Here is a 26,714-nt window from a genome sequence, read left to right as displayed (position 1 = left end):
ACTAAAAACAAGTTATAATCTTTGTTGAAAACAGCATGTTGATTGACATGATAAATGACCATAAGATAAGGATCGAGGTAACGTCACTGCACTCTCAAAAACAAATTGATGTCACGCAATCCAGCAGACTTTCAATTACTTTGTTTCAAAACGCGTGGTACGGTGGTAGACTTCATCACGTATGAAATAAAATAGAAAACAATTAGGACTCACATGGAAGAAGTGCTCCAGCTGCTTTATGATGGAGGAATGAAAAGCTTCCCATGGTTTTGTTTTGAATTTATTTCATGGTGATTTTGTCAAAGAGTTTCGGTGAATTTCTGATATTAATTGCTTTACAGTTTTTTCCTCTCTCTTGTTTTGCAACAATTGTGCTATATGTGCTAGTGAAAATGTGGTCAAAAGTTGCTGTACTGTGGATGATTTTCTTTTCATTATTTTCAACTGGTAAGCAGACCTCATAAACACTTTCTAAACAGAAGATAGGAAATATATTATCAACAATCAAACGTCTGTTCCTTTGAAACAAAACCAAACGTTCATTTTTGCCGAATGAGTTTAATCACACAAACGCGGTACCACTCAAATAGTGCTTTGTTTGATACAGTTTTTCTAAAATGTTTGATTAGTTCACAATAAAAACTGTTAATTAACCTTGTGTTACCTTGTTTGCAAGCATAAATCAAGCTTTCGACATCAGATAAGAATCTTGCTGTCGCCAAAGATTAAAATAATTCAAATTTTGCTATATTAATCTCTAAATCATGATCATGAACAAAAATAAACTCATTTTAAAAACCAAGCAAATCGTTTTTGTGTTATATGCTACTCTTAGCGTAGAACTAATAAAGATAATATTAAGTCTGGCTATAGAAACATGCAAACACGACAAATGACACAGTAACATATTTTATAATTCTCTAATACATTCTGTTTAGGAAAGAATCAATGCGTCAGACTGGTCAGTGGGAAGGGGCTTCCCTAAATTTGATTTTTGCAGAAAGCAGCGTCGTGACGTTTTAAACAGTTGTCTTTGCCGCGCAAATTTATCATGTCCTTCTTCCTTTTGAAGGTTTAAGTTCCTTTCAAGAGACGAAGTTAATAAAAGATCTACTGAAGAACTACGATAGGGACGCGAGGCCAGCTATCAATTACTCACAATCCGTGCGGGTGGAGCTACAAATGATCTACAAAGAGCTAAAAGAAATTGTATAAAAATCCTGTGTTGTAGCTAAGAATAGGATAATAAGTCTCTAAATAAAGACAATATCCAACTGGCCATGACTACACTATAAATGTTTACCAAATGTCATCCGATGTACACCGTCAAAATATTTTTTTCAAATTCTCTAGGACGAACCAAAACAGCAAATGACTTCAATCACTCGATTCAGAATAGTAAGTTAGTAATTAAGGAACTTCAAGAAAAAGGCTACTTACATGAAGTCTAAGTATAAATTGAATGGAAGAGATCAATAGATTAAAAAGAAACTAAAACTTCCACAATCTTACTACAAAAAGGTTAACCCAAGTGCTGTTTTTAGTCGTGGAAAGATCCTTCCTTGAAGTGGAAAACAGAAAAATATGGTGGAGTAAAAACAATTCATGTGAATCCAACACGCATCTGGATTCCAGACCTCACTCTTTATAACAGGTAAGTGTTGAAAAAGAGGGTTTGGATAGCATTACATTCAATTTTTATGATTAACTCAGCATTGCTGCTTTCTTTCCAGTGTTCACAAAGATAGTGGAAACATTTACAGCTATCCAACAAATGTAATGATACAGAATGATGGAACGATCACGTGGCTAACATATGCTATGTTGAAGACTCTCTGTAAATTGGACATTGCAGATTTCCCAGTGGACAATCAGCATTGCACACTTAAGGTTGGTTCTTGGACTTTGACGAGCAAGGAACTTGATTTAAAACTCGCGGATGATACGCAACCGAGTGTGGATCATTATAGTGACAACACAGAATGGCATCTCGTCTCAGCCAGTGCAACGATTAATGTAAAAGAATATCCTTGTTGTTCGGGGACGTACACAGATATAACTTACACTTTGCATTTCAAAAGAAAACCTTGGTTCTATATCATCACCATAGTCCTTCCATGTGTCATATTATCTTTACTTGCTTCTATGTCTTTTTTGTTTCCCGCTGGCTCAGGAGAACGCGTTTCGCTGATCATTTCAGTCCTGCTTGGGCTGACTGTGTTCATGCTGATCATCAACGAAGAGATACCAGTAAGTTCCGACTCCACACCGATGTTGACACGATACTTTAGCGCCATCTGCTGTGGAACATTCGTCAGTCTCCTGGCAACTGCTTTAATTCTTCAAATCCATCACGGATCCAATGCAAAGCCTGTGTCTGTTTTCCTTGCAAAAATGCGAAATCTTATTGCCTTTTTCGTATGCGTGAGAGCAAAATCATCATCAGAGAAAACCGTCAAAAAACCATCCTTATTAAAATCGACCCTTCTAAATGACGAACAACGACTTTCTTGGGCAGGCACAACAGCCTTGGACAGCGGTATTACCAAGAGGCGATGTTTGACAGATGCTACGCTGATGAGCAATCTGAATTCTCACACCGTGAGCAGGGTAGATGGTAAATTTGGGGAAGAATTCGAACGAGATTGGCAACGAACGGCTGGAATATTCGATCGCTTCTTTTTTGTGATTTCTTTATCTTATTTTGTCGGATTGAATTTGTACATAATTGTTTTTCTGAACTCTTGACACTGTTACGACATAATAGTAGCGCAGGCAAGGGTCAAAGGGGTGGGGGAAATCATTTCTACCACAATTATGTAGAGAACATTATCTCCATTAGTACAAGTGAAAAGTGTAAGTAAGTATGTTGTATTAGAATTTTCCAAGGATTCCACCCTCCTAATAAAAACTTCAGCCAGCGGAGTGCAGCATTGTTCAAATATTCCTTATAATTAAAAAGAGGAAAAATATATTGTATTTCTGTAGTAAAGTGTGTTATATTTTGTTCAGATGTGTTAAAGTTATTCAATAGTTCTTCAATCTGATTTTTGTTTTCAACGTTGTCCTGGTGATATTTCAATGCATACAGATAGTGGAAAGTGTCCAGCAAAGTTTTTTGGTGTTTTTTGAAGAGTATGAGGGAATTAATAGCACTATAAAAGGTCTTTCGTTTTTCTTCATCTTTTATCGCCCATAATCATTATATTACTGCATTTTTATCGCGATTTTTAAGCAAAACATTGTTTTATAATATGGCATTAAAAAAATTAAAGTTTGGCAGTTCTCAGAACGAACAATATGAATGAACAAATTTATTTAAATGCATGGAAGTATATCAGACAGGTGTTTTTGCACGATAGTAAAAACCAAGAAAAGTTTTTACAATTTTTCTGTAAATTCTATTTTTGTGTAATTACGGTGTATACTTGGGCTGCCAATATTTTTGGTAAAGTTGAGCACCATCTGTTTATTAAGAGTGGTGCCGAGTGACGCAGTTGTTGAGTTTTATTAAACTAACAAACGGCAGAAATTGTTTTAAGGATTTTTAATTATCTGACAGTATGAAATTTATTTGAGTTATCCATCCTATATACATTCATAAATATTTTATAAAAATGCAGCAAAATTTGAACTCTTTTCAACATAAATGTATAGCAATGTCAATGATATCACGTTTTTACGATCTTTGACAATTTTTTTCGACCATGCATGCGCAGCATTCTATCAATTAAAGTCCACTATCAACCCTTGCGTGATTGTGATCTCAGCTGCTTTGTTTTAATGAGGATTTGATGTTAGTGTTAAATTAATACGATGTCACAAATTTTATTAAAAATGAACAATTTGACATTTGGATTATTAATGTTGTTTTTAACGCTATACTTTCTTAATTCAGTAACCTTCGTAAAAATAGTAGTAAGTGCACATTGATTTGGTGAAGAAACTTGAAGAATTCATTTCAGCAAAATGCTAGTGGAAAATACTCTGCTTACAACTCTTATCTTCTGGTTGCCATATAAAAGTAAACGAAATAGTCAAGTTTTCCCGTTTATCTCACTGGCATCAGTAAAGTAGTTTTAGGAAGAAAAGTTGAATGATTTATTCAATTTGTTTCTAGTATCTATGTATATTAAACTTATATAGTAGTAAGAATTTTGCTTTGACATTAGTAAATGCAGATGCTGGAAAAGACGAAAAAGCAAGACTAATTAAAGATTTGTTGCAACATTACAATCGTGATGCGAGGCCCTCTAAAAACGACTTTAGTCCCCTGAAAGTTTGGTTTTCAATGTCTTACAAACAACTGCAAGCTTTGGTGAGTATTTATACATAACTTACTTTGGAAAGTTTGATTGAAGAAGCCCACTGAATTTGAATTTTATGAGACAATACAAAGTCTTAAAGCCATGCGCAATTTTATCTTCAGGACGAGCCAAGCCAAGTCGCTAGATCCTTGATTTGGACACGCACGGTACATTATGCATTTAATTGTAAATATATCATAATACAATATCAAGTGAGCAATGTGATTGCTAATCTGTTTTTTTTTTAACATTTGACATAACAATATACAACACGAATAATCTGTTTCACTTCATTTCAAAGCCATTATAAGAGAGAATAGAATATTAATTTATACTCTGTTCCACTTTCTTTCTCAAACGAAAATCGAGATCACTTTAAAAGGCAACGTAAAAAATTTAAACTTAAACTACTTATATAAAACATGTTTTTGACACTTCTTGTTACAGTATTGGAAAGATGTCGCTTTAAAGTGGAATTCAAGCGAGTATGGAGGGTATAAGCACATTTACGTCAGCCCTTCTAAAGTATGGATACCTGACTTGACACTTTATAATAAGTAAGTCTGATGCAGATGAGATAGCCTACCTGGCTCGGCTTAGAGAATCTTCTTTACTCCAATTTACATTTGCTATTTAAAAATCTTATGATTCATAAAATAAACGTCTACAGTCCTAATCTCCATCCTGATTCTACTGCCGAGATAGTAGAACATGAATTATTTTATTAAGTTTTTCTGCCTTTTTCTCTTTCTTATAATTAAAATGAACTTCTTCTCCAGGTATATCAGACTTTTCCTCAAAATCACACGTGTCTTAGTTTCGCATGAAAATTTTGGCATTTCTGGCCTTTTCAGATATTTTTCGGCGCATGTGCATGCAGTTAGATGACGAATTCTTTTTTTATTCTAGCGCCGACGAAAATGGTGGAGTGATGTTCGACTTAAATTATCAAATCAAGATACGTTCTGACGGTTACGTCCGTTTAGTATGTCCTCTCATCTTATCATCAGTGTGTCCAATCAACATCAGATATTTTCCGTTTGATACTCAAAAATGCGAGCTGAAAATTGGCTTCTGGGCATACGACAGCGAGGATTTGGATTTACAAATGCACACCAATAACATCGATTTGAGCAACTTCGAGGCAAATTCTGTTTGGGAGTATAAATCTGTGAATGCTATACGTAACACCGTTAATTACACGTGCTGCAAATTTCCATTCCACGACATAACTTATACGTTTGAATTTCGAAGAAAACCGTCATATTACGTAACAACGATAATCATCCCGTCAATTTTGCTTTCACTTTTGTCTTGTATCTCGTTTTTATTTCCTGCAGAGTCTGGTGAAAGGGTATCACTGGTGACATCAGTTATGCTTGGTCTATTCGTGTTCATGCTTATCGTAAACGAGAGGACGCCGGTCACTTCCGACGTCACACCAATGCTGACCCAGTTTTTTAACTGCATCCAAGTCCACACGGTACTTTCACTTTTGGCAACTGCTATCATACTGCGTCTAAATCACGGTCCGTACTCTGATCCAGTGCCCCGTAATCTGGCGGTGATCCGAGATTTTATTGCACGCGTTTTGTGCGTTAAAAGTCCCAAGAATTTCTCCACAAATAGTGCAGCCGTTAATTTTGGAAATACAACGATCGCTGAGCGTCAGGTACCGGATTTTTTTCTTTCCTCTCCAATGGAATTTGGATCAAATTTAATAAAATACCAAAACACATATTTCAAATCGTAAAAAATTAAATGCTTTATGAATCAAGATGCGTTTTACTCAACCTAATTAAAATGTTACACGACAATCCCTTTCGTTTTAGATCACAAGCAATGACCTTCAACAAGTTTCTCTAGGAAGCATGATGAGCAAATGGAAACAGCTTGAAGATGATAAAATCGTACAGGAGCTTCAAAAAATTACAACGCATTTTAATGAGCAATGTCGTACGAGCGAACTCGAAGCTGATTGGCAGTTCACAATGCGAGTATTTGATCGTTTTTTCTTCCACTTTTTCCTTCTGATTTGTGTTGCATTTGTAGCCTATATTGCCTCGTTTTGATTAAATTCATTTTAATCAATCTGATCTTATAGAATTTTAAAAAATCTTTTACATTCCTCAAGTCTTTTGTTCGTTCCTAATGTTGTATCTTTTAGTCATTCTCTTCATCTAAAAAATGTCTGAAAACTTTGTGATTTTAATTGCATTTGACTGATGCTTCACTAGCATATTTCGTGCCTGCATATATCTTGTCATGTTTTTCATAAAACCATAAGACAGTGAAAGATGAGGCTCAAAACACTTGAATGCGGTTATTGCTCAGATCCGATACGACAATATACCCAGTGTTTGGAGTTACTGCAACACTCTCGGGGAAAGACAGCTGACCATCACCACTCCCTTCTGAGCCAATAGTTTTCACCAGCTTCCCATCCAGCGTCAAAATCTGTAATCGATGATTGCCCATATCAGCGACAACCAAATGACCACAGACGTCAATGGCTAAACCTCTGGGATGAGTGAATTGAAGTTCACGACTTCCCTGCGTGCCCATCTTCCTTCTAAAGCGACCGCTTTTATCAAAGAACTGTAAACGATGGTTCTTCGAATCGGCCACAATAATATTACTGCTTTCTTTATGCACAAGAACATAGCAAGGTGAATTAAACTGACCATTCTTCTCACCAAATAAACCAAACTTTAAAAGAAATTTTCCATCTGGATTAAAAATCTGTATTCTGTGATTTTCCATGTCTGCGACTAGTATCTGATTAGCTTCATTTACGGCAACACCCCAAGGAGATTTGAACTGCCCGTTCCCCCCTCCCTCGCGGCCAAACTTTCCAATGAACCCACCGCTCTGTGTAAGAATCTGAATGCGATTGTTGCCATTGTCGCATACGATCACGCGGTCAGCAGAATCCACGACGACATCAGTAGGACAATTAAACTCACCTAGGAAAAAATTTCATACAGGTTGATTTTTGTAAAAGCCGCTGACAGTAACGTTTACAAACCTTTTCTTTCTCCATGTCCTCCGAAAAAGTTCACGAATTCTCCTTTAGTCCCGAACACTTGCACTCTGTGATTATAGCTGTCTGCAACATAAATATGACCGTGCTGGTCGCACGCTACACCGAAGGGAGACTTGAATTCCTTTTTTTTACTCCCGTATTGACCAAATCTCATCAGGGTAGAGCCAACCTCGTTGTACTCGCGTCTATTTATCACGAGGACGTTAAAAGGGCTGTCTTTGATTGGCTTGTCTTGTATTGTCACTGATATCTCGTGTTTTCCGTTAATCTCTGGAGTGTAGCTGATAAAGTATGTCCCGTTGTCTGCGGAGCAAATGTCATAATTGAATCCAAGAATTGACAAAACAATGTTTTGGTTTGAGCTCAAGATTTTCAATTATGAAAAATAGTTTCTTACACAACATTAGTGCTCTTTGGTGCACAACAACAAGCTTCAGGAAAACTATAATGGCTGTGGATGTTATTTATAAGTATTATGTTATATATTTCATTCATACCTTGGTCGACTACTTTGCATTTCAAGAAAGCGCCATCAGATTGTCTTATGACAACGTTTAGTTTGTCACCCCCTTCGCTTCTGTTTCCATGGCGATCTTTCGTGATCACCTGAAAATTTGCCTCCACCTTGACTCTACCAGTAAATATCCCATCACCCACAGCAAAGGATAAAGACGCGAACGTGCTGCTGGCATTAATGAAACCCAGGGACTGGGTGATAGTGCGATGGTAGTCTGGGTCTGCAGTATACTGGATTGTGTCATCTTCTTCAGGATCTAACTTCACCTTTAAAAAGACAGCATGGAATGATTATTAAAATGAGATTAATATATTAGAAATTGCATTAGACTGAATCAGAAATTTCATATGGTCTTTTATGCTGAAGGAAGGCAGGCAAAAAATCATATTATGTGTTTTACTGACGTATTCTTGCATATTAAAGTGCTAAAGAGCAGCAGTTTATCAAAACAAAAATTGGATAATGATACAAAATGATTTGAGTACCATCTACTGTCAACAATCTGGTTTTGCTATGACCAATACCATACTTCAAATGCAAAAAATCAATTAAAACAATTTCTCGATACCTTAATGTCGCAGAGATTTTTCAATTTATTTTTGATGGTCAAAATCTCCACTTCGTTTTCATATTTGATGACATTTTCTGCAAACTGACAACAGCCCGAGATCTTTCCAAGCTCCAACTCCAGACCGTCCTTTTGAAGACCCAGCACCTTTTGTTTGCGATCATAAATTAGATCAAGCTTTTTCAACAACCCGTTCTCTGCCTCTTTTAAAGCTGCAGCGCGATCTTCAAAGTTTCGTCTTATCTCTTCCACGATGGTGGCTCGACATTCTGACAGCTTTGCGGACATTTCATTCACAAGTTCCAGTGCATTCTTCAGCTCGGGGATTTTCCCCTTGGTTTTCACGAGAAGCTTGGATATTTCCTCCTTTTGTTCAGGCAACGCCTCTTTTGGATACACATATCTATACGAAAAGATATCAAGACTTATAAATCATTTCTTTTCAGAACCATGTATGATACACGACAGCATACCTGTGGTCTCGATGCTCCAAGATTGTACACACTCGACATACGGTCATGTCACACGTGATACAGTAATACTTAATGACGTTTCGAGTATGCGTCTTACAAAAGCTGATGCTGTAACGATCCAGTTCTTGCTTATTGTAGTCCGTCTCTAATGCGATCACCCTGTGGTCCAACGTAGCGCGGGCTCGTTTGTGATCGGCAACGCATGAACCACATAAAACTTTCGAGCAGTCAACACACTTAGATGTCGCCGCGTCAGCAAATTCGTGATCGTGGCACGACTCGCATTTCCTCTCCACTTTTAGCATCTCGAGTGCATCTCCATCGAGAGACAAATAATCGAGTATATTATTTACAAAGAAATTAGTGGGAAGATGTTGGACGCCTTCACGAGGGATCTCAGTCTCATGTCGGCACGAGGGACATCTTATATACGGAGATGCGCAGTTGTTGATGATACGTTGTAAACACTTCAGGCAGAAAGTATGATGACAGTCGAGTAATTTTGGCTCGCTGTACTTCTCCATGCACACGGCGCAAAGAAGTTGTTCGTTCAACTGTTCCAAAACGTAAATAGCCTTTTCTTCGTTTGTCGACGACATTGTTGACATTGATGATGATGGCTGATTGTGGTTCTTCGTATATCTTGATCAAGCGTTGGTCATACTATTTTGTCGAACAAGCTTCCTTGTATTCTGAAAACTGAGAAAAGAGTTGATCTTTTAGAAAGGACAGAAAACCAACTGAACTATTTGCTCTACGTAAGTTAGTCTTGTTTAAAGGCTTCTTCAAATCATTCCACTGTTAGTTTTCAAACCTGAGAAAATGCAACAAATTGTTCCATTCAAATTAAAAACACCAGGATGTAACTAAATCCTGCTTTCTTCCTCTAACAGTCGTCAGTGAACACGTCAAAAAACTTCAGTTTTACCAATTCAACATTTACAGATTACTCCAAATATACGTTTGATTTGTTAAAGAGATAATGGTGGACAACAGGTGAGATTCATTCTTATTTTCAAAACTAGCAAAACAAAGCCTTGTACAAAACCACCAGAAAAGAACCTGTTTTATGAACGATATAGCTCTTGAAAGTTCAAAGATAAATGTTGATGGTTGTTGTGTTGAAATAGAATGCGAGTGCAATTTGCGTTCAAAATCTCTGTGAATCGGATCATGACGCGAAGACAGTCGAAGATCTGAGATGGATCCACACTTCAATCAACAAGAATCAGGTGATCAATTATCAATAATTGATCGCTTGAGCGAGCGTGCTTAAAGAACAGCCACACCTGCAATGAAGAACCTTATCCAATTCAAGTCCCCTACATGTTATATGAATGATATATTATAGAAGCACAAATATGGCCTTACTTCATCTCCTCCTGCTGTCATCCGTTTATTTCATTCAAATATGGCAATCACAAGCGAAAGTCGTGAAAGAGTTTGCCTCCGAGGAGGAACTGAAACAAGATTTATCCAACGTCGAAGTTGCTATGGTCGACTTTTTTGCATCATGGTATTGATATTCCTTCATAGGGAATCAGTTTTGTGTCGTAAGGAGCAAAAGCTAAATGTGCAAGTAATTTACAAATCCTGATGTTCTTCCTTATCTAGGTGTCCGCACTGTGTAAATTTTGCTCCCATCTTCGAGAAAGCAGCGGAACGCATTTCCACTAATGGTAATTTAAAAGAGAAAGTACACATGATAAAGGTAACTTGGAACTAGATATTTCGGTACTTATAATGGCAGACGTATGTTTCTTGTTTTTGTTTGCTCTGTTGAATGAAAGCTTTATTTACCAAAGCTGGTATCGTCATCAAAAGCTGGTTTCCACGAAGGCGTGTGTGTAAAATGTAAAATATAATTTTTGTAAATCTAAAGATAAATGGAATATGAAAAAACGATGATAATGAGTTGTATGTACAAAACAAGTAAAAAGATGGGTAACAAATTACAACCCGTTTACACTGTTACAAATCCTCTACTAAAACAGAAGTTTATCAACGGGAACGAATCGAGGTTTTAACTGTTATTAAAGTATGTAAAGTGAACTTAGTGAAGATCTTTGATTTTTAGATCCAATGCGACATGGGCTATAAAGGAGAAAGCAATCCTATATGTACAGCACATGGCATTCAGGGATACCCAACTATTTATGTTTTTAAAAGAGGAAAGAAATTCGATCAATACAAAGGAGAAAGAACTCCAGGTTAGTAGCTAAGGTTGAACGTCACTAGAAGGCAGCCTTCTCAATAATTCTATTGCCTGCCACCCAACAGAGGCTATCGTCAAGTACATCGAAGAAATCGCGAATAACGGAAAAGCGAAATTCATCGGTACACAAATCAAGGACACGCAAGTGTGCATGGCGAAAGATTTCATGAAATATGTCTTACAAAAATCGTGAAAAAACGAAGAATGACGGTCACACGAAAATACACTAATCAAGTTCAGAAGTGTTGCTTAAATTCAACTTAAAATCTGTGTCAGTTTCAGTGCACGCCATTTTACTTAACACAATGAGATAAAGAGAAGATATCCTATGATTTGTATACGGAAAAGATCAGTTTTATAGATGGAAGCACAAGTGCAAGCACAATAAATGGGGAACTGGGAAATAAAGTAATTTTTAATGAATGTTTTATTTTTTGTGTTTTATTAAGTTCTGAGAGTTCACTATAAAGATGATGGCTTAAAACCTAAAATTTGTAAATGTGAATATTTCAATGCAATAGCTACGGAAAAGAATGGAATGGCGAAATAGCTTAGCTACAATATCTATATATAATGCAAATTGTATGACGTTCACAAGAATAGGAAAAGGCCAACAGAACAACCCAGAGCAGTCGTATCATTTTATAAATATGAATCTGGCATCATGATGCTTTGTACGGAATTTTATAAAAGAATTGTAAGTGATGCCTTGAGCAAATTCGCCATTTGCGCTCTTCCAATATGAAGACAAACCTTAACTAACTGTTCACAACAGGAATATAAAGATTTCCATACTAAGTCCACTAAAAACTAGCATGTTTAATGTTCGTCAATGATGACATAATTTATACTAAATTGTTTTGTGAAGTTTTGAACGAAGATGCACTTGGGACTTGAAAGATAAAGCCTAACTTAGCTTTAATGAAAAAACTGTCGGTATAAGAATAATTTCATGCCTGCAAAATCACAAGATCACACAAAACTTGCTTTTAAGTATTTTATATAGAGTAGTACAGTAAAGGTATTGTGTATGTTGACATCCAAATTCTATAAAATTTATTATTTAAGTAGGATAATACACACAAATTGCTAAATTGCTTTACAATTTGTCCAGATACTTATCCAATGAAGGGATCCCTTCACTCAAACCTTTTCTCTTTCTTGTTTCTGCTACAACCTTACCAGGTCTCGAACTTGGATCCCCAATATCCCCGGGCAAAGTCTGCCAGTGATCAAACACGCATTGCGGGAAGGCCTGGCCACCAGTGTTCGAACGAAGGTCGGCAGTAAATCCTGAAATAGTAAAAAACATGATTATAACATATCACTGATTCTTAATCTAACACAGGTAGGTCGAACGCCACACTTCTTATGTACGTAACATAAGAAGTAAAATTTTTAGAGTTTGTCAAATATGTTCTGTAACCGATATATGTGAATGAATAACAAAATATTCACTTATCAGAAGTAGGTACTGGCTAAGCTAATGACCATTATATATGTATCTACATATTAAATGTTCACGTGCATCTGTTTACGAATAAGTATGTCCGTTGTGTGTGAATTTTTGCCCCCCACACCATAATACTGCAGTTAAAACTCTGTAAAATCATAACTCACCAAACGACTCGTTGACAGGTAGGTATGACTTTACAACAAACATAGGAGTGCCAGCAACTTGATTTTCTTCGAATACATGACCGCGGCGCCTATTCAACACGCCATAAATTCCACCCACAGCATTTTCAGGACACTAAAATATCAGGAAATAAGGCCAAATTCAAAAAGTTTGCAAAAAGTAGATCGTGCACTCAAGATCGTAGTGTATTATCAAGGAATGCAATAACACCCCTCAAGTCGATAACAATAATGAATACGGAAATTCAAACCTGAATCTCGCACAAGTACACGGGCTCAAGAAGACCCGGTGAAGCAGTCAATACGCACGCATAAATGCAACGTCTGGCCGTGGGCATGATCTGACCAGCACCGCGATGAATAGCGTCAGCATGAAGAGTAACGTCATGAATATTAAATCGTACACCACGCAAATTCTCTTCGCACAGAGGTCCTTCCTTTGAGGCCCACTGGAAACCGCCAATCACACTGTCCTTGATCTCGTTCAAGTACTGTACTCCCTTGGAGACGTCGATGACCATGTTGGGACCACTGGTCTCGGGACCAAAGCACCAGATCTTACGGGCTTCGGAAAGGTCAAAATCGTACTTCTCAGCCAAATATCGCGCGCGAGCCTTCATATCCTGAGTTGGGTAAACATCGCCTGGTTGACACAAAAGACCGAAGAAAACATTACGTAATTCTCAATTTTGCAAATACAATATCAACAACGAATTTTATCAAAGTTAATATGGTTAAAGTTGCATCGAGAAAAATAATTCTCACAAGCAATGGGCACCACTTCCTACGTTTATGACAAAGATAAACTTTATCAAATATCGCATTCAGCGTACAAACAATGACAGGAATTCAAACTGAGTCCAGAAAAAGTTGCAAGAGCGTTAACGAACGATTTCAAAATATACTTTTCCAACAAAAAAAACACGCAGAACACGAACCTTTGTCAATATCTTCTGGAAGACCATCAGGCAACGGTGCAGCTTTCATAAACAATCTGTTGTGTTTGTTGGGAGATTTTGATAAACAAACTTGGCTTGATTCAGCCGTCACAGTCTCACGATACGAGACAACAGGGTCGGACTTCTTCAATGGAATACCAGCATGATCTTCTTCCAAATCTTTTAAACAAATCTCAAGATGCAATTCACCAGCCCCAGCAACAATATGTTCTCCGCTTTCCTCAATTAGGCACTGCAAAAGATTGGGCAGATAAACTTCCGCCAAATTTTCACCTTACTATCGTTATGTTTTAAAAATCAAAGTACTTTTCACCTTGCTCAAGGAGTATATTTAATTGAACACAATTTAGAATATCAGGTTAAACAAGGTTTTTTCTTGAACAAGCAATGACAATAGTGCATCAAGTGACCACACATTTTGAAGGGGTTTGCTACCCCACACATGAAAGGAACATTTCAATGGACAATTTTGTCATAAATAACAAGCCTATGACAATCAAACACTTATAAACTAACATAACCAACATATCCAGTAATTGGTGTACAATTAATTTTACAAAACGACTACATTACGAATTTCTAACTGTCAACAAGTGTATATGTATGTAACATACTTGGACCATAGGATCAGATTTCGCCAATCTTTTCAAACCCTCAACAAGTTTGGGCAATTCAGCAGGATTCTTAGGTTCAACAGCAACACGGACAACAGGAGATACGCTGAACTTCATCACCTAATGGCAACAAGTATCAATGTTTGTTTCAATAAACACTATACATACGTACAACCAACATTGTCCAATTATGAAGACTCCATGATGTCACTATTCATTTATCGTTCAATATGCACATTGCATTTACATTTTAGTCACAAAAAATTCCTTTGAGTCATAATAGTGATAATATATCCCAGTAACTAGATACCATGGTCACTCTATACATCATATAAATTCCCCATATCAGTGTGTGAATTAACGGTGTGCAATGTGCAATTTGCACATCGTTTTAGCTAAAATGAAAACCATTGCACGTCACTTTTTCAAAACGATGTGCAAAAATCGGCAGTTCTAACGAAAAACACTGTCGTAAATCATATGAATTTGTTCACGTTTAAAAATATTAATTTATCAATTAGCGCTATATAATAATTAACGTAATATCGATTTGATTATGCCTGTAAAGAAACACTTTTGTCAAAAAAATTGCACATCGTTTTTTCTGAACTAATTCGCACACTGCCCCATATGTATATCAGTCAGGGAAATTCAGTGGGCTAACCTCCCCATACCTTTAAATTGTGGGCATTTTCATATGTTGTGATCGTACCAGTCTTCACCAAGTATTGATCAACACCAACAAGGCCAACAATGTTGCCACATGGTACATCTTCAATGGGCTCAATATATCGACCCATCATCAAGATTGTTCTAAAGATGTAGAGACAAGCATTTGTCAACTCAATATTACTTCATCAATGCCATCATTGCTATTAAATCAACAAAGACAGAAGTTTCTGTCATGCAAAATTTTGATGCAAATGAATAGTACGTACGTATGTGATAAAGAATTTGTCATCTTACCGCTGAATGGGCTTGTTGTACAAATCTTCTTTCTTTCCAGGCACATAGTTTGGTCCCATGATGCGCACCTTTTGTCCTGTCGACACAATACCAGAGAAGACTCGACCAAAGGCATAAAAACGACCTTTGTCATTGGTTGGCACCATTTTTGACACATACATACATAGTGGTGCCTAAAAAAACAAAGAAAAATATTTCATTACATTAAAACGAAAATTTGTGCTGAAATTCGTAGAACGTTGCATATGAATGTTGATGGAGTCCATAGGTAGACTGAAAAGAGATGGACGGATGCTGAACAGTGATATGAAGGCGATGGGTATAACAAGAGATATGGCGAGATATTTCATTAATTAATACTGGCCGGTATACAAATGTTGTTTGTTTGTTGTTTGTTAAAAAACAAGTTGAACCCACTACAATGCATCAAAAAATGTGCAATTGTTTCTCACCTTGGGATCGCAGTTCTTGATGCCAAGGGCAACAGGATCATCGTGAGGTCCTTCATACAACATTTCCATACGATACTTCTGTGCGGTAATAGGTGAAGGCAAGTGAATTGTGATCATCTGAAGCAATGCTTCACCAGCTTGCAGCCATGTTCTCATCACAGCTTTCAACAATGGTTTGCCCTCTTTATCCTACCGATGCAATAAACATAGAACATGCAACTCTTCAAAACTTCAACAATGAAATGAATCATATGCGAAAATCCCACACAATCAAACCTTGTCATCGCCTCCTAATTTCACATTCAACTTCTCCAGAAGTTTTGTGGTCTCTTCCTTTTTGAAATTCATAATTGCATCAAACACCTAAACAATTTGATCAAGTTATTACAAGTGACTTGTCATAACGGCGAGCGAAAAACAAGAAGCGTAAAAACCTTGTATATTGGATCCAAGATAAACTGATTGAAACCACGTACATATCCTTCAGAATAAGACTTGGACCATTTTCTGTCCTTGGCATTGTAGAATTGATCTCCCCAGAGACGCTTCATTAGTTTTGCTGGTTCTATCTTGAACTTGGCAGAATAAAACTCAGCAAACTGCTTCATAGTGAAAGCCCAGCCATGAAGACCTGATCCAAAACCAACAGTTCCTTTGGTTGGATCAACCTTCAACGAAAAAAAAAATTCATATTCCTCCCGCATTCCTCAACATATACGTAACATCTCTAAGTGATTGGTTATTTTTATACCTGGATATTTCCCATTGGTCCATCCTCTGTACTGTAAGTTGCAATGATGACATTGACACTTTCAACAATACGCTGGAAGGTCTGGTAAAGATCTTCTTGTTCCAACTGCAACTCAAGCAGGGCACGGTCCATTTTATTCATAAACAAGACTGGCTTGATTCTTTCTGCAATAGCCTGACGCAGCACAGTCTCCGTCTGAACACACACACCTTCGAAAGTATGAAATTTGTTCTTAGTTTTATCATGAATCAAGTTTCAAAGATACATTTTCAAGTTCAAATCTACATACCACTGACACAATCCACAACAACCAAAGCACCATCAGTGACACGAAGTGCGGCTGTTACCTCAGATGAGAAATCAACATGACCTGGAGAATCGATGAGGTTGATCAAGAAGCCATTACCATCCTTTTCTTGTTCAATATAATCCATGTCCTTTTCACTTAGCTCATAGTACATGGAGATGGCCCTGTGATAAAAACCATCTGGTGAGCTTATGCTCTACAATCACATTTTACACATCCATGATAAACCTGTACTTACGTGGATTTAATTGTGATGCAACGTTCTTGTTCATCTTTACGTGTATCAGTGAACCTAGCTTCACCAGCTTTCTGAGATGCTATGATACCAGCCTTACTGACAAGAGAGTCAGTCAATGTTGATTTGCCATGATCCACATGAGCAATGACAGACATGTTTCTGATGTTGGCTTTCTTGTCCATAATTGAACGGATCTGAAGGGACACAGTCAATTGATTAGGGAAAAGTTCATTCCCAGAGATCAAATGCAAAGTGCATAGCTGCACTGTATAAATAAGGGTTGACTGAAAGGCTGAGATTTATATTTTATAATATAAATTTTTGACACTCATTGAATCTTTTAAAGAGATATTTTTACGAGTTGCTGATATATGAGATAAAACCCCTAAATATTTCTAAGGCACAAAGTTTTGTTACTCATGTATATTATACTCATAAGTTATACTATGAATAATATTCAATGGCAAATACAGATTTAAAAATTGTTATGCAAAAATCTGCTCACCTGGTCAACTGTAAAGTTCACCTATAAAAGAAAAGAAAATGCTGTAACGCATTGCCGGCAATGACATGATTTTTAATAGTGGATTATTAAAATGCTATAACAAACAAAATATACTCCACAGAAATATTCGAGTTTATAACGTATTTATAGAAAAATTAACCACTAAAACTTGTAAAATCAAACATAACACATGAATAATGCCAGATGGCAATAGATTGGGCAATGATGTCAAACTTTACCATTTTTTATCTTGGTTTAGTTGGCCGCCTTTATAATTACAAAGTGCCTAAGACGGCTAGGAATTGAAGAGAACACTCAAATGTCCAGCCGCACATAAAATCCGGAAGAATGGTGCCGAGAGTATTGTCATGCATCTCCCACGTTGACAGTTCGCAAAATCGACATGCATCTCATCTTAATCTTTGTCTCCCGGACACGACGCAATATGTCAGTCATATTCACGGAATAACAACAAACGATGAAAAAATAGGCAACACAAATGTTAGTTGCTTTTTTCCATTTATTTGGGATAAAAACTTGACACTATGAAAGTTATACAATGATACTGAAGTGTAAATAACCTAAGCAATCATACTGGTAAATCCACGGTTTACATATAGTTAAAACCGAAGCATTGAACGATATTAGGTACATCCTTATGGTTACCACCACATCAAAAGTGTGGAATTTTCTTCATTTAGAATTACTTACCATAATTACAAGGAAAAAAAATAAAATGTATTGCAACTAATTAAATCGATTATTACAAGTGAAAGAATACTATGTTATAAATATAATATTGCTCACTGTTTTAACTGATACACCAACGTCAAATCGGACGACGTCACATATCAAATGGTCGCTAATATCGAAGTTTTAGATTCCAGTAACAGACCCAAGCCAGGCGGCAAAGCTCTGAAAGGTCTTTGATGACACAACCCCTTCCTTGTAACTTTGAAACACAACAGCTATTGGAATGATTAAAAGGGCTAGTAATAACAACACAAACAATAAAGTAAGACCAGCTCTGTTCCCGCTTTCAGGATTTGGAGTTTCGATCATTGCATCAACATCCTTTACTGTGCCATTCTTCCCATTCACTTGTGTATCCACTTCATCAATGTCATGCACCGAAGTACTATGATCATCATGCGGTACTTCTGGAATATGCTCAGTTTCAAACTCTTTAACGGATCAGGAGCCGGTGTGGTGTTACTTGGGCTCTCAGCACTAGGAACAGTTTCTACACTACTGCTATTTTCTGGGGTCTCAGGTGCCTTCTTCACTAGGTCCTGTTTACTTGCAATTCGAATGCTAGGCGTCCTTATAAAAAGACAAAGGACATGATGAGTAAGAATAACGTAAAAATAATGTAGTGTGATTATCACATATTTGCAGATGTAAATCGTCCAGGCTGGTTGAGTACTGAGAAGGACTGTTGGTGTTGATGTTGACTGACGTTTCGTTAATCTTAGCGGTTTTCATCATCGAAGACAAGAGAGAGTCATGCAACGATAGTTCCGGGTTGAAACCAATCGTTTTAGTAGTGTGATTTTACTACTTTACAGTCAATCAAAAGCGTGAAACCCGCGCAAAGTGTCGAAGATCATGATTAAACATCTGATAAACACAAAATTACCTTTTTATTTCGGTGCTGATACGCTGTATGCTAAGACTTTCCTTAATCACTTGATCTTGGGTAGGACCACTGTAATCACAATAACAAAACAGAAATATTTCACGTATAGTTCATATTCTGTGAGAGGTACATAAAAAGAGTGCGGCACAGTTTATCATAAATGGTGGAGTGATGCTCGATACCAAAAAGAAATCTAATCATTGTCCAACAGTTTTCCCATTTGTCCATTACCCAATTTTAGATGATAGAGCCATCATGCTGTTCAAAAATAGATTAACAATATCCTGAGATGATGTTCAACGTGCTGTTGCGTATTCTCTGCCGTGTCGAAATTCTTAAACTTTTGACATAAATTACAATCGAAACACATGTTTTGTTGATCGTCATAAAAAGATGTGTGAGTAAATTATTCAAAGTACCATGCTTCAGACAGAATTCGAAGAAATCTACCATTGAAAAATTTTTCCAATGTTTTTGTTTAAGCCCACCCACGTATTTTAAAGATAATTCCAGTTTCCCCACACTTTTACTGACATGGAATTACATCGTATGGTTTGCGCAAAGATGATTCTTTACCTATACTGATACTTTGAATGACGTTTGAACAATCTTTGAGGAGAAAGACCAGAAGATCGATGGACTTTTCCTGGTTTAACTTCATTTCTACAAAAAAAGCACATAGAATCGTTAACGATAGCAACGCAAGAATCTACGCATTTCCATGTTGAAACATTTTAAACTTTCCGCTACGTTCTCATGATTTGTCAGCCAAACAAAACAAGACTGTTTTTATTTCATTATTGACGACTATTTGCAATACAAGATTACAGTGCAAGTAAATATGGGACATAGAGGGTTTACCTATAAAATGTGTGATGCTCAATTGCACATTTCCATAAATGTTTGCAGGCTCCGTGATCGGGAAGACGAAATCCGTAACTCCCTTTACCCTAAAAAAGAACAAAAAGGTTAGTCAAAAGTTTCCTGCTTTACGTGAACACAAATTGTTCAAATCGTACCTCTTCTTTTAGAATTTGAACGTAAAAAACCTTGCTATCGTAAGAGACTTTCAACACATCCACCCTAAAAAGAAATCACACATGCTTGTAACTAAAGACGAATTTTGGAGACCAGAGTTGTTCAAAAATGTTTATCTATTCTTTCAGATTTTAAATCAACCAAAAGCTATGTTCTGCTTTAATAAAACAAACTTTGTATATTCACTATCATCACAATTGAAATATAGTCGCACGGTTAATAATGAAAAAGTCCCTATTCATTTTTCATAACGGTATGATAAAGATTAGCGTCGAATTAACAAATTACAAAAAAAATGAACATGAAAAAGGAGAAAGAAGAAGGAGAACAAATTGTTAAAATTTAGAATTCGAGCCAAAATCCGCCCTTAATTACACCAGGTTTTTTACATACCATGGAAAACCAGAAACTTTCTTTGCTTCACGTATAATGGCAATTCCTTCCGGTGTAAGACCCAAGTATAACTGTACTCCTTCTTGATCCTGAAATTATACATAAATGTCGATGAATTGACGTGAACATTTTGAGCACGCGACACATGTGCAAGTTGCAATGAATACCAATGTCAGTAAGACAAAAAATTTTTCTTTGATACCTTGCAAGGATGGGGATCCACGCCGTACATTTCTAATAGTTTCACTTTCTCAAGAAATTCTTTCTCACAATCTGCTGGTGTTTTGCCACTGCAAAAAGAGTAAGAGCTGTGGTCTTAATTTGCTATGTAGAAAGGTCAACAGAGCCAATAGACACTGTAAACAAACTAGTAAAGTTTACTGGTACAAAAACAGTGAATTTATCTAACCTGAGAAGTTTATGATTTTCACCAATTTTTTCTTCCAGCTTTTCATTCTAGAAATGTACAATTTCAAAAAATTGCACGAAATACAGCATAGGACAAAGGAAATCAAAAAATATCTACAATGATCAAACCTGCTTTGGTACAACACGAACATCTGATAAATATCCTTCCCCATGTTCGACTGGATCATAATCTCCCAGCTCATCTGAAACATGTTTGCGATAAAACTATGTGAGTTAAGGATGGTTTGGAACATTGCTTCCAACAAGGCATGCAGATTACCTTGAACTATATAACCTCCAAGATCAGCTAGATCATTAAAGGAACAAAGTAACCTACAAAAACATGAAATGATATCATAATGGATTTCAAAACTGTATTCTTATTTCCAATGAGATGATGTAAAAATGAACCACTATTTAAGAAAAGAGAAACATGAGTTCCAATTTCTGTTCCTTGCAGAGCATTGCTCACAGGTTAAATTGCTCAGTTTGAAACAGGAAATACTGGCATGTAATTATATTATTGACCTGCCATGGAGTATATCACGTTTTACTTGAACAAAAAGATGATATCTTGTTATTTCTTCCACAAGTTTTCCAGGATCTTGTGGGTAGAATTTTACACGGAAAAAAAGGGTGTATGGTGGTTTTGCTGAAAAAAAACCAACAAAATCTTTTAATTAATCACAAATACTTGAAAATAACAAGCTCATTCTACATTCTAAAAATTTTCTATTTTTTACTCCACATGTCCATAACCATTGGTGACTGGATTCCCCATAAACCAAAAGAAACACCAATCTTTCAATTTTACACCACTAACTGCTTGCAAATAATAAACTTGACAAACTAAAGAGGTTTATAAATTTGCCTTACATTTCATTTGTTTAATGAGATTTTTGTTGAAATCCAACCAATGCTGAAACAGAAGAAAATACATGTTGAAAGGATAGAGAGTTGAAAATTATAAAGATCCCATTTCAACGCACTCTTTGTTTGTCAGCATCCACATATCTTAAGCCAAAATAGTCTTTCTCCAATAGATCAAGTTCTTTGCAACACTGATCAAATACCACTTGACCAGTGGAGTCTTTCTATGAAGTAATATAAACATAACCATCACTGGAATTTAATTAATTTACTACACGCTTGTTTAAAAATATTGATTAAATGTTTTTGTGGGTTTTTTGAAAACAATATCTCAAACATGAACAGTTTCTAAAACTTAAACAAAAAACATATAGTCTTTATAAAGACAGTTATGCAATTTGCATGAAAAAGAAAACTTAATTTAAGTTGTGTAGTGATAAATCTTTGCAAGGCAAATAATGGCAGTTAGGTAAAGAAACTGATTAAATAAAACTTGATGGATGCATCCATCCAATAGCCAACTAAAGACAGATGTCCATGTTCTTCAACAATCTTATATTTATTAAAAGCCTACTTAAGGAGGACAACATAACCCATTCATAGAAAATGCTTAATTGTTTATTAAAAATACTTACAAATTTTACACTCAGATTTCATTTATAAAAAGGCTTAAACACTTGTCTAACCAGCAGGATTTAATTTTACTTCATTTTAAAAAGCCAGGATCCCAAGCTTTTGTGAAATAATATAGGATTTTATCTATAGGTAAGTTAAAATTCTATCAGACGACGTACAACGGAAGATTATTATTAATCCTTTCTAGAAGTAAAACACATGACATACAATATATTTGAGCACTTAGACGGTTGAATTGGATGACGAACTTGAAAGTAAAAATGAAAACAATAAAAAAGTTTTGCAGGAAAAATTCGATGACTAAGGACTTATTACGTTTCCCCCTCTGCATTCAGATTTCGTTTATAATTAACACCTGACTAGCTAGCAGTTAGCAGTTCGACTAACAAAATCTAAATTGTTGTAATTTTTTAGCAAAAAAATTTTTACTTCAACGACTCTACAGTAATTTGCAGGGTCTTGAAGATCGAAGTACTTTTGAAGAGGAAATACTTTCGTCGCTGTGATAATCCGGTACACGACACGAAGTAAACAAGCCAACAAGGCTTAAAAAAAAGTTAATATGATTTCCTCATCGCTTTCTACAATAACAATAAGTTGAAGAGGCCGAGAAGCGTAGATGATGAATGGAATCGAAGGCATTTTATCACGATAACTCGAGGCAGAAGTTGCATAAATATTCATTCTATATTTATAACAACATGACAGATTTTTTATGTTAAGATTTTAGCATATAAAGAGGGATAGAGCAATAAAAGTTGATCGAAATACAACGAACGCATTTATGATAAGTTATTATCGCTCACAATAACCATTCTCATTGAAATTTTCAAATCATTAAATGCCACGAATACGCCCGCCAACTTAATAAACTTTTTCTGTTTTTCATTCTCACCGATATAACACTGCTCAATAAAAGCGAGCAATGCATGAAAAATACCTTGAATTCGCACGTTATTTCTGAATCATCCAGCAATCTGATCTTGCAGTAACAATCAGCTGCAATAACTCCTTTACTTCCTACACGTTTCATCTCGAAATCTTTTCGGAAAATCGTGAATTCATCGACTTTATTACGTTTTATGTCTTCTACCACCACAACAGTTGGAACTTGTTTGTGACGTAACAAATTGGCTGTGACATTCCTCGCCCCCTGAATATATTGCCGAGGTTACACAAAAATTTTTGAATACCAATGACCGATTACACGTAGGAAATTCAATTTCCCTCTCGAGAAGTCCGTCCTTTTATTACCAGTTTTTACTTATTTGGGAAATGTATTGAACAATTTATAAAATGCTCAAGTTATCGACTGGCTGTATTATTGAGATTTTACCGATATTGCACCAATACATTCTGTTATTGCGACATCGTACAAACAAGTACATCAAAGGGTACTCTCTGTTGGGTACACCATTCTTCGATGAAAACATGCATAAATGATGGCCGACATTTTGATTTCTCAAAAATTCAACCCTTACACACAAAAAACACAATGCAAAAGCAATTCGCATGCTTAAAATCATGATGTCAAAAGTCAATCACTATTTACAACACATATTGTTCAGAACTCTAGGCAGACAGTTCAAGTTATAAAAAAAGACTGTTATATTCTATCACATACTACTAAAATGCTTAGATATTAGAAATATAGTAAAGGATTCAATTATTACTGACTTAAAAGTGTCAGGCAGTTATCACCATTGGCCAGCAATTTTAAACAGTTGGTCAGATCTGAGGCAAGATGCTTGGCTTATCTTCAACAATTTATGGCTTGCATATTTATTTGAAACCGCATTAAGCTTTGTGTCTTTGTGATTTGCTTTTATGACAAGTTGTGCTATCCGGCAAGCACAAGGCTTTAGCTCCTTTTCTGAGTAATGGCTGTAGTATTCTAATGTGGCATCCTAAATTTGGGAAAAAGACATGAGAAAATATGATTTAGTAATAAACAGCTGCTTAAAGTTGGGAACATGGCTATACTTCTAGTTTTGTTGATGCTTACCCAGTCTCGTTGATAAAGTAGTTTCAAAGCAAGCCATAACGCACTGGCTGCACGATTAGAAGGAGTAAATTTTACACATTGGTAATCAACTAACATTAGTTCCATGAAATATTTTGCCATGGTGTGCGACTCAGGAGTGGCCTAAATTGCAATAAACTGTTAATAAAAGTACTGTGATCAAGAAGATTTCATGATACAATAATGTGTTGCAAAAACATATCTTTAGGGTCTTACAATACACTCACAGAAAACTTACACAAGCTGCTTTTGAGTTTCTTCTCAAAAAGTGCAGACACAAGGGATCACCCAACTGATAACCAAGAGTGTTGCACATTTGACCTTCGGTTTCTCTTATGGTCTGTTTGTCATAAGCCTGATCTGTGATGTAAACAAAATCGGCAATTTCTGGAGCATACATTTCTTCAAACTTTGAAGCCAAAAGCATAGCAGTGACACCCACCAATTGGAGCTCACTTCGAGGCACAGAGACTTTCTAAAACCATAATGAATAACCCTAACAGTAAGGAGGTTTTCACTTGCCAAACTTTCTATGTGTGAACTGACAAGGACACTTACAGCCAAATATCTGTCAATGTACGAGACAGTAAGATAAAGGGTTTCTTGAAGTAAGCGGAATTTTTCATGGACTTGTACGAGCCAATCAACAAGAATTGATCTCATCCTCTCATTCACATGTTTTTGAGTCTTCATGTAGTCAGGGACAATAAATTGCTTCTACATGAAGAAATAACACATATTTATTGAAACAGGTACTGGAAACATCTTCAAACTCAAAAAAACATCTCATCATGTTTCAAGAAACAAATGCATTCAACTTATGAAAAACTGTACATGCCATTAGGCTCTATCATGTTAAATTTAAACAAACAATTGTATTATTGTGTCTGCAAGCACAAAAAATTGAGCTAAGACACAATCAAAGTATTTATTAACCTCATATGACAGCAGGTAATGGTAGATTTCATTGGCATATTCAGCACAAAGTTGTGGGTTCTCATAATCATTGGCATCAATATCCATGATGTTACAGTTTTCCAATGCTTTGGACACTTCATCAACAGCATTTTCCATGTCTAATGGCTGGAAAATTCGAGTGCTTTCTTCAGGCCGGACATTCAATTCAGGTATTGTTTGAGTTAGTTGTGATAAGCCACCTTTTGATTTCTGTGAGGTTTTCCTTGTGTGTATGTTGGACTCTTTTTGGGCATTTGTCACAACCTATCGAAAAGCAACAAGCATGATGTGAAAAAATATATTCTTCAAACTAAGTTTATGTGGACTTTATGGTACTTTCAGTAGATTTTGGCTTCCTCATCTGATATACCTACATTGCCAATATCACCAAGAGTTGCTCTAGTTACACGTTGTGCACCAACTTTCCCTCGAGTTATTAAATTTTCTCGGTTATAACCAACATCATGTCCAGTTGAAATAAGCTAGAAAAATATTTCATTATCAAAATGCTATCTTAAATTTACATTCGAGTTCGACTACATTCCTACTCACATTCCCAAATTTTCGTTGCGCCATCTCAAAACGATGCCTTTTTCAGCGCTAAATGAGTTCCCAAGAAGTACTGAAGCGATAATATTTTTTTAGAAAAGTAAAAGATAGATTTCGTCTATGAAATCAAAAGAGAAAATGTTTTTAAAAGCACTTATTGTATTACTTGGCTCTATTTTGTAGTTTACGATTGTCACCAATTATCGCGTTACTACACGAGGCTTTTGAATTTGAGACTTCTTACAACTCGTGCTCTTATTGGTTGCTCCATGATGTCGTCACATAACATTAACGGCTAAAATTAGTTTTGTCTAAACGGGAACAGGGAGTCTACTCCTCGGAGATTCGTGGTAGTTGGGAACAGCTGAGTGAACAACGACAAAATTTTATTTGTTAGTTACTGAAAGAAATGAAAAACGTGAAGCGATGAATTTCAACCCCATTGCAACAAGTTTATATATGGTAAATCCGTGCAATTAATATTCACAAATAAAGAAAGTAAAAAAGTTTTCCACGTTCATAAACGTTAAATATTCCATGTTTTAAGAATTTCTATAAGCATTCATAAAATATTTCATCCACAAAAACGCTGAACGCGTTTGGTTAACAATTGAAATGGCTGGCCCAAGTCAACTTTGTTTAAAA

The 26,714-nt window shown here is 36.1% G+C and overlaps 7 protein-coding genes across 7 annotated transcripts; 3 read left to right on the top strand and 4 right to left on the bottom strand.

Annotated features, from left to right (window-relative positions):
* The first annotated feature begins 148 nt into the window (after positions 1-148).
* LOC124452778 (neuronal acetylcholine receptor subunit alpha-10-like) lies at positions 149-2,987 on the top strand. The gene is made up of 5 exons (XM_047003392.1): positions 149-447; positions 1,073-1,209; positions 1,354-1,398; positions 1,545-1,654; positions 1,734-2,987. Exons 1-5 carry the CDS (start codon positions 288-290, stop codon positions 2,746-2,748), a joined length of 1,467 nt encoding a protein of 488 aa, XP_046859348.1. The 5' UTR covers positions 149-287; the 3' UTR covers positions 2,749-2,987.
* Positions 2,988-4,291: 1,304 nt separating this feature from the next.
* Positions 4,292-6,383, top strand: LOC124433292 (neuronal acetylcholine receptor subunit alpha-7-like). The gene is made up of 5 exons (XM_046983053.1): positions 4,292-4,318; positions 4,755-4,864; positions 5,217-5,979; positions 6,140-6,304; positions 6,360-6,383. The coding sequence occupies exons 1-5, from the start codon at positions 4,292-4,294 to the stop codon at positions 6,381-6,383; spliced, it is 1,089 nt and encodes a 362-aa protein (XP_046839009.1).
* Positions 4,516-10,128, bottom strand: LOC124449220 (E3 ubiquitin-protein ligase TRIM71-like). The gene is made up of 6 exons (XM_047000163.1): positions 9,726-10,128; positions 8,912-9,610; positions 8,439-8,841; positions 7,851-8,136; positions 7,336-7,656; positions 4,516-7,273 (listed from the first exon to the last, which is right to left on the bottom strand). The coding sequence occupies exons 2-6, from the start codon at positions 9,517-9,519 to the stop codon at positions 6,612-6,614; spliced, it is 2,280 nt and encodes a 759-aa protein (XP_046856119.1). The 5' UTR covers positions 9,520-9,610; positions 9,726-10,128; the 3' UTR covers positions 4,516-6,611.
* Positions 10,129-10,177: 49 nt separating this feature from the next.
* On the top strand, positions 10,178-11,754 carry LOC124449228 (putative protein disulfide-isomerase C1F5.02). The gene is made up of 4 exons (XM_047000170.1): positions 10,178-10,427; positions 10,526-10,622; positions 10,989-11,121; positions 11,192-11,754. The coding sequence occupies exons 1-4, from the start codon at positions 10,249-10,251 to the stop codon at positions 11,317-11,319; spliced, it is 537 nt and encodes a 178-aa protein (XP_046856126.1). The 5' UTR covers positions 10,178-10,248; the 3' UTR covers positions 11,320-11,754.
* Positions 11,755-12,109: 355 nt separating this feature from the next.
* Positions 12,110-17,910, bottom strand: LOC124449212 (elongation factor 2-like). Its single transcript, XM_047000157.1, has 15 exons — positions 17,796-17,910; positions 17,557-17,577; positions 17,052-17,245; positions 16,796-16,977; positions 16,507-16,715; positions 16,190-16,423; positions 16,032-16,118; positions 15,756-15,944; positions 15,304-15,476; positions 15,012-15,150; positions 14,338-14,457; positions 13,703-13,955; positions 13,016-13,407; positions 12,747-12,879; positions 12,110-12,419 (listed from the first exon to the last, which is right to left on the bottom strand). The coding sequence occupies exons 1-15, from the start codon at positions 17,796-17,798 to the stop codon at positions 12,226-12,228; spliced, it is 2,523 nt and encodes an 840-aa protein (XP_046856113.1). The 5' UTR covers positions 17,799-17,910; the 3' UTR covers positions 12,110-12,225.
* Positions 17,911-18,058: 148 nt separating this feature from the next.
* LOC124456373 (FERM domain-containing protein 5-like) lies at positions 18,059-23,677 on the bottom strand. Its single transcript, XM_047006834.1, has 14 exons — positions 23,481-23,677; positions 22,024-22,128; positions 21,911-21,953; positions 21,563-21,686; positions 21,315-21,367; positions 21,164-21,237; positions 21,036-21,082; positions 20,829-20,916; positions 20,627-20,715; positions 20,215-20,278; positions 20,057-20,145; positions 19,772-19,858; positions 19,196-19,264; positions 18,059-18,879 (listed from the first exon to the last, which is right to left on the bottom strand). The coding sequence occupies exons 1-14, from the start codon at positions 23,571-23,573 to the stop codon at positions 18,654-18,656; spliced, it is 1,251 nt and encodes a 416-aa protein (XP_046862790.1). The 5' UTR covers positions 23,574-23,677; the 3' UTR covers positions 18,059-18,653.
* Positions 23,678-24,047: 370 nt separating this feature from the next.
* On the bottom strand, positions 24,048-26,289 carry LOC124452148 (G2/mitotic-specific cyclin-B-like). The gene is made up of 7 exons (XM_047002737.1): positions 26,073-26,289; positions 25,895-26,002; positions 25,500-25,784; positions 25,122-25,280; positions 24,802-25,038; positions 24,546-24,686; positions 24,048-24,447 (listed from the first exon to the last, which is right to left on the bottom strand). The coding sequence occupies exons 1-7, from the start codon at positions 26,094-26,096 to the stop codon at positions 24,238-24,240; spliced, it is 1,164 nt and encodes a 387-aa protein (XP_046858693.1). The 5' UTR covers positions 26,097-26,289; the 3' UTR covers positions 24,048-24,237.
* Positions 26,290-26,714: the final 425 nt, after the last annotated feature.

This window comes from Xenia sp. Carnegie-2017, unplaced genomic scaffold, assembly GCF_021976095.1.
Source record: "Xenia sp. Carnegie-2017 unplaced genomic scaffold, XeniaSp_v1 HiC_scaffold_13, whole genome shotgun sequence".
Classification (NCBI taxonomy): domain Eukaryota; kingdom Metazoa; phylum Cnidaria; class Anthozoa; order Malacalcyonacea; family Xeniidae; genus Xenia; species Xenia sp. Carnegie-2017.
The sequence above is the reverse complement of the archived record's forward strand: the minus strand, read 5'-3'. Positions and strand labels throughout refer to the sequence as shown.

Excerpts from the sequence above, each read along its gene's own strand:
- LOC124452778 (XM_047003392.1), top strand. The coding sequence starts at position 288 with ATGGTGATTTTGTCAAAGAGTTTCGGTGAATTTCTGATATTAATTGCT. Across the intron at positions 1,210-1,353 it reads ACAAAGAGCTAAAAGAAATT|GACGAACCAAAACAGCAAAT; the intron begins GTATAAAAATCC and ends CAAATTCTCTAG. Across the intron at positions 1,655-1,733 it reads GACCTCACTCTTTATAACAG|TGTTCACAAAGATAGTGGAA; the intron begins GTAAGTGTTGAA and ends CTTTCTTTCCAG.
- LOC124433292 (XM_046983053.1), top strand. The coding sequence starts at position 4,292 with ATGTCTTACAAACAACTGCAAGCTTTG. Across the intron at positions 4,319-4,754 it reads ACAAACAACTGCAAGCTTTG|TATTGGAAAGATGTCGCTTT; the intron begins GTGAGTATTTAT and ends TTCTTGTTACAG. Across the intron at positions 5,980-6,139 it reads CAACGATCGCTGAGCGTCAG|ATCACAAGCAATGACCTTCA; the intron begins GTACCGGATTTT and ends CTTTCGTTTTAG.
- LOC124449220 (XM_047000163.1), bottom strand. The coding sequence starts at position 9,519 with ATGTCAACAATGTCGTCGACAAACGAAGAAAAGGCTATTTACGTTTTG. Across the intron at positions 8,137-8,438 it reads AAAATCTCTGCGACATTAAG|GTGAAGTTAGATCCTGAAGA; the intron begins GTATCGAGAAAT and ends GTCTTTTTAAAG. Across the intron at positions 7,274-7,335 it reads AGGACATGGAGAAAGAAAAG|GTGAGTTTAATTGTCCTACT; the intron begins GTTTGTAAACGT and ends ATTTTTTCCTAG.
- LOC124449228 (XM_047000170.1), top strand. The coding sequence starts at position 10,249 with ATGATATATTATAGAAGCACAAATATGGCCTTACTTCATCTCCTCCTG. Across the intron at positions 10,428-10,525 it reads GTCGACTTTTTTGCATCATG|GTGTCCGCACTGTGTAAATT; the intron begins GTATTGATATTC and ends TTCCTTATCTAG. Across the intron at positions 11,122-11,191 it reads CAAAGGAGAAAGAACTCCAG|AGGCTATCGTCAAGTACATC; the intron begins GTTAGTAGCTAA and ends GCCACCCAACAG.
- LOC124449212 (XM_047000157.1), bottom strand. Across the intron at positions 16,119-16,189 it reads TCTTGGATCCAATATACAAG|GTGTTTGATGCAATTATGAA; the intron begins GTTTTTACGCTT and ends CAAATTGTTTAG. Across the intron at positions 15,477-15,755 it reads TCAAGAACTGCGATCCCAAG|GCACCACTATGTATGTATGT; the intron begins GTGAGAAACAAT and ends TTGTTTTTTTAG.
- LOC124456373 (XM_047006834.1), bottom strand. The coding sequence starts at position 23,573 with ATGAAACGTGTAGGAAGTAAAGGAGTTATTGCAGCTGATTGTTACTGC. Across the intron at positions 21,368-21,562 it reads CGTGATATACTCCATGGCAG|GTTACTTTGTTCCTTTAATG; the intron begins GTCAATAATATA and ends ATGTTTTTGTAG. Across the intron at positions 20,279-20,626 it reads AAAGTTTCTGGTTTTCCATG|GGTGGATGTGTTGAAAGTCT; the intron begins GTATGTAAAAAA and ends ATTTCTTTTTAG.
- LOC124452148 (XM_047002737.1), bottom strand. The coding sequence starts at position 26,096 with ATGGCGCAACGAAAATTTGGGAAT. Across the intron at positions 25,039-25,121 it reads ACATTGACAGATATTTGGCT|AAAGTCTCTGTGCCTCGAAG; the intron begins GTAAGTGTCCTT and ends TTATGGTTTTAG. Across the intron at positions 24,687-24,801 it reads GAAACTCAAAAGCAGCTTGT|GCCACTCCTGAGTCGCACAC; the intron begins GTAAGTTTTCTG and ends ATTGCAATTTAG.